The sequence below is a fragment of the Panthera pardus genome, unplaced genomic scaffold (genome assembly GCF_024362965.1).
Source record: "Panthera pardus isolate Hobbes unplaced genomic scaffold, ASM2436296v1 HiC_scaffold_12, whole genome shotgun sequence".
Taxonomy (NCBI): Eukaryota; Metazoa; Chordata; class Mammalia; order Carnivora; family Felidae; genus Panthera; species Panthera pardus.
The window spans coordinates 60,406,436-60,417,572 of NW_026526677.1; the positions used below are offsets into that span (position 1 = coordinate 60,406,436).

The 11,137-nt window shown below is 53.5% G+C and overlaps 1 protein-coding gene across 3 annotated transcripts in view; it reads left to right on the forward strand.

Annotated features, from left to right (window-relative positions):
* Window positions 1–10,757, forward strand: part of MYO7A (myosin VIIA) — an 85,384-nt gene extending 74,627 nt beyond the window's left edge. For all 3 annotated transcript variants that reach the window (XM_053900125.1, XM_053900122.1, XM_053900124.1), the window contains 10 exons: window positions 1,074–1,229; window positions 1,753–1,858; window positions 2,885–2,998; window positions 4,026–4,113; window positions 4,296–4,402; window positions 6,640–6,825; window positions 7,258–7,374; window positions 8,460–8,543; window positions 9,418–9,537; window positions 10,138–10,757. In XM_053900125.1, coding sequence (XP_053756100.1) covers window positions 1,074–1,229; window positions 1,753–1,858; window positions 2,885–2,998; window positions 4,026–4,113; window positions 4,296–4,402; window positions 6,640–6,825; window positions 7,258–7,374; window positions 8,460–8,543; window positions 9,418–9,537; window positions 10,138–10,227 — 1,168 coding nt within the window. In that variant the 3' untranslated portion in view covers window positions 10,228–10,757. The remainder of the gene's footprint in view (window positions 1–1,073; window positions 1,230–1,752; window positions 1,859–2,884; window positions 2,999–4,025; window positions 4,114–4,295; window positions 4,403–6,639; window positions 6,826–7,257; window positions 7,375–8,459; window positions 8,544–9,417; window positions 9,538–10,137) is intronic.
* Window positions 10,758–11,137: the final 380 nt, after the last annotated feature.

Sequence of the window (11,137 nt, forward strand, 5' to 3'; positions counted from 1 at the left end):
CTGGCAGCCGTCCTTCCGCATTCAGGCTCCCTCACGTCTTACCTCTGCCACAAGGTCCAAGGAAGTCTGGTCAAGTACCAAGAGGTGGATGCACCCTCTGAAATCTGTCCTTCTCCAAGTCTGACAGCACCGGTTCCTCCTAAATTTGCTCCACTCACTGCCCGAACCTCCTCCGGGTACCCCTCCCAGCCCAGACTCCATTCTGGAGGTTGTGCTCATGAGCAAATGTCTCCAGCCTGGCTCGGGCTGCACTGGCTGTCAGTTGGAAGCTCCGGCTGAAAATTCTGGGCTGAAGGTGTTGGGTCCCAGAGGGTGCCACCTTGTCCCTGCTGGGTCAGACCACGGCAGGAATGGGAAGTCAGGGACATGCTAAGTCTCAGAGCCTGAGGGAAGCCCCACCGTCTCCCCTTACACCCAGACTGCCAATTATGTCCCCAGGTTTGTCATCTTCTGCACCTCTTGCAAAATCCACCATGGAACCATACTCAGATCTTCTCACACTGCCAAACCTTTATACACGCTGTGCTCACAGCCAGCATTTATGGCCTTTTTTGCATATCAGAATTTGTGTCAGCCTTCAAAACCTAGATCAAATGCCACCTCCTCCTAGAAGCCCTCTGTGCTTCTCTCCCGTCAGGCCCAGGGAGCTCAGAGTGCCCAATGAAGCCCAGGGGTTGGTCTAACTCAGTGCTAGTTAAAGAACAGACGAGTTAAAGAGTTTTTGCCAGGATACAGATCACACATGGCTTCCTTCATAGGAAAGTCTTGCTAAGAAGGAAAAAAATCTCAGCTGAACCAAGAGTGCTTGGTGACATCGCTGATGTTCATTCTGGCATGAATGAGCACCTTACCTTCACGTGGCTGGTAACTGCGTGGCCCAGTGTGGGTTGGCCAACCACATTTTGTGTGGCACTAACTGGATCTGGCCACCAGGGAGGCGGGTCTGCGTTGGTCCCCAGAAGAGAGGCATGGGGGTCAAGACAGACACGTGCCGCCACAGTGAGGCGCCAAGGATGCTCGGACCCACAAGTGGCCTGCAGAACCCCCGCTGGACACCCCACCTCTTTCCGCAGGTATAGCGAGGAGCGTGGCTGGGAGCTGCTCTGGCTGTGCACGGGCCTCTTCCCACCCAGCAACATCCTGCTGCCCCACGTGCAGCGCTTCCTGCAGTCCCGTAAGCACTGTCCGCTCGCCGTTGACTGCCTGCAGCGGCTCCAGAAAGCCCTGAGGTACGGTGGCCCACTGAGAGCAGAGGCGGTGGGCAAAGAGCCTGTGGCAGGTGCTGGGATGGGCTCTCAGCCCCAGTGGGCTTGTGGGTGTCCCTGGCGGATGAGGGCACGGCCACACAACACGTGGGACCTGTCCCTGGGGTACCACAGCTGCCAGTCGGACAAAGCCTGCAGCGTGGTGCCCATTCTGGACGCAATCGTGTCTGGCTGCTCAGAAGGGCTGGCGCATACCTTCCAGTGTGTTGGGGACGTCTGGGCCATACTCCATACTCTGCACAGCCCATGTGCATCCTTCACGTCCCGTGGTCCCCTCCACAGCCCTATTTGGTTGACGCTGTTCTCTCATTCTACAGTTGAGGGGTTGGAGGCTCGTGGAGATTAAGTGACTGTCACCTGGCAGGGAGTGGTGGACAAGGGATTAGAACTGGGGTCTGTCTCCAAAGTTCCCTCTGTTCCCTGCTCCCCATGGCCCCATGAACCCACTGGCTCCTGACTGCCCCTCCACCCCTCTCCTGGCTTTCAGAAATGGGTCCCGGAAGTACCCCCCACACCTGGTGGAGGTGGAGGCCATCCAGCACAAAACCACCCAGATTTTCCACAAGGTCTACTTTCCTGATGACACCGATGAGGTGAGGGCTGCTGGCTTCTTGGTGAAGGACCGGATTCCCCGAGGACACAGGGAACAGCCCTGATGCCTCTCCCCTGCCATCCCCACATTTGCTCCAGTGGTCAGGGCTCAGTCGAGAGGCTACAGACTCCTTGGGTTCCCGATCTGACCTTCTGTTGTCTCCAAGAGCTTCCTTGAGAAGATCATTCTTCCCTCTCTGAGGTGACTCTGCCTCAGAGAAAAGTGCTCTCTCTCTGAGCTAAGCTCTATGCTGGTGCCACCTCCCTGATGTCAGCTCTGTTCCTGGTCACAGGCCTGCCTGCCCAGGCCTCTCCTATTGTCCCCGAGCCCACTTTCCTGCAGGCCCCTTCCTTCCTCCTCACTTGGCCTGATTGTGGGTCTCCTGGTCCAATGGTCCTGTTAGCCTTCCCATCATGCCCATTAGGTCAGGCTGCCTCCTGACCTCCACTCTTTGCCCCATCTCAGCATCTCATTCAGATAAATGAATCTAGCACCAAAACTTTTAGTTTGAAAAGCAGTTTTAGAACTTGTCTAGAGACTAGAGACTCAGAAATGTCATGATAGGATTTCAGTGACAAGGACAAGAAACTAACAAATCCTTTCCTGTCCCTCCAGTGGAAGGTTATATGAAGCAGTCCCTCCCCCACCCCGCACCTACCCCTACCCCAGGCTGCTTCCCCTCTTTTTCCCTCCCCCTTCTGGAATTTGCTTTCTTCTTCCTCCAGCCTCTCTCCTCCCAAACACCCCACCTATCTTTGCTCCCTTGGCCTCGTGTCACCCATGCTTGTACAGCCAGGCCCACAACCCTGGAAGCAGAGGCTGAGTGTGCTTGGATTGGGGAGGACACAATCTGGGAAGATCCAGACAGGAGTTGCTTTTTCCTTTTCTTAAATGCTGTGCCCAGCTCTAGACCCATGGGGAAACACCTCAGATGGAGGGTGCCCTGCATGTGTGGGAGTCTAGTTGCAGGCACAGATAGAGGGGCACAGGAAGCCCCAGCCGCAGCCGCCTGCCCCTCACTTCCCAGGCCTTTGAGGTGGAGTCCAGCACTAAGGCTAAAGACTTCTGCCAGAACATTGCAGCCCGGCTGCTCCTCAAGTCCTCAGAAGGATTCAGCCTCTTTGTCAAAATTGCAGATAAGGTGGGTGATGGGTCATTGGCTTCCTATTGGATTGCTGTTGGTCTGTCTGTTGGAACATTTGCTGGGACTGTAGGAGCTCATGGGGCAGTGGGGAGGGGAAAGAGGGGAAGAGAGAGGTGTGCTTGCATGTGGCATCTGATTGTGTCCCTTTCCTTCTTATATCCCTGCAACGGTCCCCATACTTGTAGCAGCTTCCCCTAAATGTCTCTCCTCTGAGGCATTGCAGAGCATGACCTCAAACCTCTTGGGAGCCATGTGGCACTTTATATTCTGGACCACACAAGGCTCATCGCCCTGCCACAACACACAAGTACTTTCCAGATTTGACTTGACCGGTCCCTCGGCTGCCTTGGCAAGGCCAATTAGCCCTGAAATAACCCCTGAAGGGGGTGTGATTATCCCCACCTAATAGATCACAAAACATGGACTCAGAAAATTTAAGTAACTTATTCAAAGCCACACAGCAAGGACTCAGATCCCAGTAGGTCTGACTGCAAAGCACAGGCCCCTGCCACCATTCCACCTTGCTCTTCCTCACTTCTGTGTTCATGAAGGTCAAGGGCCCAGCTTTAAAGCCTCTTCCTGTGGGAGGCTTCCTTGACCATGTCAGGTAGATCAGGTGCTCACTCAGTTCCTTGTGCATCCACGTCTGCCTCCTCATTTCACAACTGTCCCTGTGCCAGACATTGGGGACCCACAGGTGATCTCAGTAAGGTCCTCGGCCCAGAGGAGCTTGGAGCCTGTGGGAAGAGCAGGTCACAGATACTGGAGATTGTCCAAGGCAGGGACTGGGCCTCATTCTTGGCCTTCTCACCAGGGCTTAGTCTTTGCTGAAACGACTGGAATGACTGTCACTCTGGGTGGGAAGTAGGCTTTGTTCTGGAGACTCAACAGGCATAGTCAGGGCAGAGTGGGACACCTCTTGGGGCTGCAACAAAGGGCCAAAAGGAAGGTATTTGGTGGGTAAGTCAGAAAAATCAGTATTGGTGGAACTAAAATGAATGGATTGGAACGGCCATGTCCCTAGGTCATCAGCGTCCCCGAGAATGACTTCTTCTTCGACTTTGTTCGACACCTGACAGACTGGATAAAGAAAGCACGGCCTGTCAAGGATGGTAATGTGAGGCTGGGCCCTGAGATCATCTGAGGCCCAGAGCAGAGCAGGTGCTGGCACAGGGCCACACCGTGAGGTCCACCTGGGTGGGACCCGAGCTAGGGCCTCCTCCTGGGCTGGTGCTGGGCACAGGTGATCCTCTGTGCTGGGACGCTCTGGGTGACTGATTGCCCTCTGCCACAGGAATCGTGCCCTCGCTCACCTACCAGGTGTTCTTCATGAAGAAGCTGTGGACCACCACGGTGCCCGGGAAGGACCCGATGGCCGATTCCATCTTCCACTATTACCAGGTGAGCTGCCTGCTCCTCTCTGCTGTGCTGCCTCCATGTGCTGCTGGCCTTGCTGTATTTCAGGAAAGCAGAACCCTGCTGCCCTTGCCAGGAGGGGGGCCTCAAATAGTAAGGCCTCTAAGAGATTCCTGCTGGGATCCTGGGGATTAGCTCAAAGGCAGACCCTTCTCTTTCCTCAGCGCCTTGTACTTTCTTCGGAGACTTTAATCCCCACCCGTTCAGGCCCTTCCCTTGGTGAGGGGCTGTCCTCTGAATCAGAGATTCTACGGCTACACCTGGGTGTATCTGGGTGTATCTAGGGCATCTGTGTGAATGTGTAGACACTTTCTAGCACAAGCATGTGCCTGCGGGAAGCCAGGAGGGAGGCCCCCATGTTGAACCTCTAGTTGTTGTCTGATGCTTTTCGCTCATTCTGCCCTCCCAGCAAACCCCAACAAGTAGGCATGTTGTTCCCATTTTATAGAGGGAGAAACTGAGACTCAGAGAGATCAAGTGATATAATTAGGACTACAGGGTGGATAGAATCTGGGTTTGAATCCATGTCTTCACAACTGCAGACTCGGTGATCTCTTCTGGGCCAGTCCTGTTTGTCATTCTGTAGGGGAGACAGACCAGGATGCTGGGAAGGTTGCGGGAGGCAGGGATGGTGGCTGCCGTGGTAGAGAGAACCCTGGCCTGGGAGTTGCCAGGGCTCATTCACCCGTGAGATCTGCCCCTCCCCCATGGTGCCCTTTGAGTGAATGGCAACATGAACATCAGCTACCATTTCCCCCAAGGCAGAAACCCAAGTCAGCCTTGACACCTCCCTCTCCCTCATTTCCCATGTCCCAAATCATTCACCTGATGACTTCACCTCCCCAACTCTCCAAAATCCATCCACATGTCTCCATTACCACCGGTACCAACTCAGGTCAGCCCATCATCTCTCATCTGAATGAAGCTGGTAACCTTTCCCCCGAGCTTCCCTGTCCATTTTTGTCCCCTTTGAATTCATTCTTCCTATGGGGGTCATTATGCTTTCGGGATCCTCTCAGTGGCTTCCCTCAAAGTAGAACGCCAAATCCCGACTCTGGCCCTGCATGGGGCCACTAGCTACTTCTGCTGCCTTGTCTTGTATCCAGCACTCCTTTGTTCACTTCACTCCAGCTACATCTTTTCAAATTCTCAGGTATGCCTGGGGGCCTTTGTAACATTTTCTCTCTTGGGAAGCTTTTCCCTAGGTTCTTTCCTTCACCTTCTAAGCTTTTAGATGTTATTTCAATCATCATAAGGGAAATCTTCCCTGTTCCTAAAACTAGATCAGGTCAACTAGTTATATGCTGTCATAGCACGGAGAACAATTCCTTCAAAGATTGTAATTATACATCAATTTGGGGTGATGGATGTGTGTTCTTGCCTTGACTACAAGTTCCTTGAGAGCAGGGAAGTAGATGTTGCTTAGAGGGCCTGACTCATAGCAGATGATCAATGCATATTTGTTGGCTTGATGGATGGGTAAATAGGCGGTGACTCAGTGAATGAATGGGTAGAAGGATGGATGGTGAATGAACTTGTGGGTGGACAGATGGACAAATGAGAAATGGATATGGGTAGGGAGAACCGTATGGGTGGACAGATGGATGGGTGTGGATGGATAGATAGGTGGGCGAGTAGATGAAAAAGTGGATGGAAAATAATCGACTCAGGTTTCTAATCTGCAGTGTGTCCTCAGGCCAGCCTCAGTTTTCCTATGCTTCAACGAGTGGGTAAGACAGTTGTAAGGCTGTGGGCAGTGTTGGCCATTTGGAAGCTTCATCTTTGCTTTTGGTCCACTCCTCATCCTCAATTACTGGAAGTTCAAAGTGGGGAAGAGGCTGGTGCTGCTGATGAAACTAGCAGGTCTCAAAGGAATTGAATGGGAGGAGGCCAGCCAGAGAGGCTTTTCCCAAGGAAGGACAGGCTCAGAAGGTTGGGGCTGTGGAACAGTCTCAGGTTCACCAGATGGTCACTTTGAGTTTCTTCGTCTTTGAAATGTGGCTGCTCACCCCACTGGACCGTTATGAGGGAAAATGAAATAATAATATTCATACATGGCTCTGCTTTCCAACTGTAAAGTGTTGGATCTGTGCAGGCATGGTTGCTATTTCCCCGTACTATCTCCTCTTGGGGCACAGTGTCAGCTGAGGCTGGAGGAAAAGGTAGGCCCAATGTGGGGTAAGGCAATAGACCTCGCCTGAGACCTGCTCTGTCTCTGGCAGGAGTTGCCCAAGTATCTCCGAGGCTATCACAAGTGCACACGGGAGGAGGTGCTGCAGCTGGGGGCACTGATCTACAGGGTCAAATTCGAAGAGGACAAATCCTACTTCCCCAGTATCCCCAAGCTGCTACGGGAGCTGGTGCCCCAGGACCTCATCCGGCAGGTTTCCCCGGATGACTGGAAGCGGGTGAGTATAAAGGCTGCGGCAGGACTAGGGGTCTCTGGGCACCCCACGGGTCAGGCGGCAGGTGCTGGCCAGCAGCCCAGGGAAGTATCTCTTGTTGTCCCTGTGTGTGATAAGGTCACTCTCTCATCTTCCCTTCCTTTCGCTTTAGTATCCAGTTCTCCAGGCAAAGGACTCACCTAGCTGCTTGGTAGTAATTTGCCCTATTCTAGTTGCCATGGTGACCTGATTTCACTTGATACTCTTTGGTCTGCTTGCTTAGGGAGGGGAGGGGAGAGAAGGAAAATAAGCATTCCATTAACTGGGATGACGGAGGCCCCTCATGGCCTCCAGGGCCCCCATCCTATGCCTGGCCCTCCAGGGCCCATGACCGCTAAAGTGCAGGTGAGGTAGGAGGGGCAGGGGAGAGGCCTCTGATCCCCCCTCTCCCTACAGTCCATCGTTGCCTACTTCAACAAGCATGCAGGGAAGTCCAAGGAGGAGGCCAAGCTAGCCTTTCTAAAGCTCATCTTCAAGTGGCCCACCTTTGGTTCAGCCTTCTTCGAGGTGAAGGTACGTTATGGGTGGCTTCTCAGGAGGAAGGGAGGAAGGGACTAAGGAGTGGGGATGAGAAGGCACAGAAACGCCTCCCCAGGACTGTGGGAAACAGCGATGGCCTCTGCCACCTGCCCTGGCAAGGAAAGGACGGAAGCACCCTCAGCTTTGTACCACCTCGGTATCTCAGCCCTGGGACATGAGGGACAACCAGCAGCTCAGCCTGGCAGGGGAGGCAGATGTGTAAACCAGCCACAGTAATGGAGAACGATCTGTGCTGTGACAAAGGGGAGCCCTTATCAAGGTGACTGAGAAGGCTGAGGAGGCTTCCTGGAGGAGGCCACCCCTGAACTTCCAGGAAGACCCTGGGGAGAGTGTTCCTGGCAGAGGGCCTAGCATGAGCAAAGAGCCAGTGGTGTACGGGAAGTGCAAGTGGCTGAGTATGGATGGGCGCAGGGTATGAGAATGAGCAGATTGTGGTGAGGCAGGCTGGCAAGCCGGCGAGGGGGTTGGGTTTCCTCCTGAAGGTGGTGGCCAGCCCTGGAAGGTTCTGCATAGGGATGATGGGGCCAGAAGTCCACTCTGACCGGGGGGCGAGGGTGGGCCTGAGGGGCACGACCGGAGGCAGGAGAATGGTAAACAGGCTCGCGTGAGAACTGGGGGTAGGTCAGGCTGGAGAGGAGGGGATGGCCTTGTTACATACCTCGGACGGGAGGCCTTTTGAGAAGTCTGGCTTACAAGGAAGAGAGGGAGGCAGAGAGGTAAGCTGGAGGCAGGAGTTAGAGTTCAAAGAGGGTTTTTAAAGAGGGCAGACATGTGGGCTGAGAGAAGAGATGGCCCAGACTCCTAGAGAAGCAGGAGAGAAGAAATGAAACTGCTGCCAGAGAGGGTGGGAGATGGGGTCACTTGGGGACCCGTGAAGGGATCTGGGTCGCACTGAGGTCCCAGCAGAGGTGGAAACTGTGAGGTTGTGGCAGAGCCACTGGCTCTGCTGCACCTCTGGCATCGAGCAGGAGCAGGGGAGGGCAACTTACTCCTAGCACACAGCTTTTCCTGCTCTGGGCTCCCCCAGCTCTCTGATGGTTTCCGGCTTTCTTTGCCAGCAAACTACGGAGCCAAACTTCCCTGAGATCCTCTTAATTGCCATCAATAAGTATGGGGTCAGCCTCATCGATCCCAGAACCAAGGTAAGCAGTGACAGGGAAGAGCGGGGGTGTGCTTCTCTGTCTGCACCTCTCACAAGAGCCCCCAGACCCAACCCCCCAAAGCCCCTGCTGGCCACCATTCTCACTTAATGTGGCCAAGAAGGCAGATGATCTTGAGAAGTGGTCTGTGTTTGCTTCGTCTATTTTCCTACCTGCTCCGTCAAAATTGCTCTCCTAGAGTTACTAGCCAACACCTTGCTACTAAATCCAATGAACTTTTTAGCACTTGGCCTTTTGGCATCATTGGACCTTACAACCATTCGTTCCTTCCAGAATTCTCTCCACACATTGGTCAGGATGGCAGACTGCACCGGGGTTAAATATTCTCGTATTTATGGGCCAGAGTAGTCCTCACCAAGGGAACCAGGAAGCACAGTCCTACCACATACCCAGGAGGAGTACAACTGGACCACTGGCGAAGGGTGCCAATGGCCACCACCTTCCTCTTGTGTTCATGTGCCCCACTTTCCTGGTTTTCCTCCTCTCTCTCTTGGGTCATTCTTCTCACATACTTCTGTGTGATTATTTTCTACCCACACACATGGTGCTCCCTGAGGCTTCCTGGCATCTTCTTGATTTCCTCCTAGTAGGACCATCCCATCCAGGACCCCTGTTTCCATTGCTTCAGGCCTCCCAAATTTCCAGTTCCAGCCCCACATACCCCATAGCCTCGTGGACACGGAGGGAGAAGGCATCTGCCTCCCCTAGCATCTCCACAGCAGAGCTGGATTCTGTCTTCTTGCTTCTTTGCTTGTCTGAGGGCCCAAGGCCTTTCTGGTGGGTGTGGGCTGGTGCTGAGGAAAGTGAGGCCAGAGGGTCCAGACTGCGCAGGTTCAAATTTTCTCTGCTTTCCCAGGACATCTTGACCACTCATCCCTTCACCAAGATCTCCAACTGGAGCAGTGGCAACACCTACTTCCACATCACCATTGGGAACCTGGTGCGCGGGAGCAAATTGCTCTGTGAGACATCACTGGTGAGACCTCTTTTATTTAGGCCTGGTAGGGCTCCCCTACTTTGCCTAAAGCTCCAACCATCCTCTTTGTCCCCAGAACAAACGTGAGGAGTGCATGGCTTGGCCTGAGATTGGGATCAAAGGTCAGATTGGGCCAAGGTCAAGTCAGTTTGAGGCTCAGCTTAGGTCTGGGAAGGGCACTTAATCTGGGGCTGAGAACAGACCCCTCATTTATTAACTATTGTTTGAATGACTGCAGTGTCTGGGGACTGAGTCTTTAGCCCCTGAGTTCAATAGTGGAGCCATTAGCAATGAGGCCTCTTGGACTGAGCTGAATTTCTAAGGCGTGGCTCAACTGGTAAAGCCTTTAGAATCACCAGGATGTAAGGGGCATACAAGCTAGGGCCTTCATGTAGGGTCATAATAACTTTGAACCTTAGACATGTGGCTGGATGAGTCCAACCCTTCAGCTGTGAGGCTGGGGAGATGGAGTCCAGAGCAGTACAGGATTCTCCTTAGTTCAGGGCTCTGCCCTTTGCAGTTTCCTGGGAGTGTTCTGGGTCTGAATGGGCTGGCCCTGTCCCACTATTTGCTCTGTTTATCTTCTTGTGCTGTTTCCAGGGCTACAAGATGGATGACCTCCTGACTTCCTATATTAGCCAAATGCTCACAGCCATGAGCAAACAGCGGGGCTCCAGGAGTGGCAAGTGAACAGTGGGGGAGGTGGTCCTGTTTCAGGCCCATCAGCTACCTCTGCAGGTGGGAGAGGACTTCTGCCATCTGGGCAGGGAGGCTGGGCTAGCCGGCCACCACTGATTATTACACCAACTTAGCCTCTGATCCTCTTCCAGTGGGGCAGCCTTGCTGGGATGAAGAGCTCCCCTCTATCCACTCCCGAGGGGTGGTTCTAGCTCTGGCTTGCAGTGGCCTTCCCAGTTGTAAAACCCTATTCTCCTTGGGTGCCTTTCTTAGACCAGTCCTACCGTGCGACCTCCTTTGACTTTCCATGCAACCACTGTAACAGGGAATCAAGAGGACAACCTAGTTCTCCATACTGAGACCAACCAAACCAAACCAACCAAGAATATTCTGAAATCCAAGGGACTGGCTTAATTCCTGTAAGTCCAGAATTCTCAGCTGGGATGAGGGAGACATACTACTTTTCTATATTGCAGTGTGAGTGCTGAGCCCTGTGTTAGTCTCCCCTGATCACCTCAGGGTATAAAGTATGTGTTTAATCATTTGGCCCTCTGGTGTCTTTGCTCGGGGAAGAGGAGAGAGTGGGGTGTGGCCTGTAGGACTATCTCCTCAGTCTGTGTGTGTAGGGCTAAGCTGGTCTGGGTTTGGGGTGCCTGAGCCCAAGATGTGCTTGAAAGGGGCTTAAAGGGGCTGGCTGGGACCACGGTGGGTTAGGGGTAAATGTTAGGACATCAGCCTGGGAGGTAGGGGCCTAAGTGTGCAGGGGCCAGCTTCTGGGCCTTAACTAGGACCAGTGGAGCCAGAGTGACCCTCACATCCTGTCAGAAACATCTCCTTGGTTCATCAAGAAATCCAAGAATTGTGCTGCCTAAGGTTAAATCCTTGTGTCCTCAGAGTGCCTATAAAACGTTACTTTGTGACC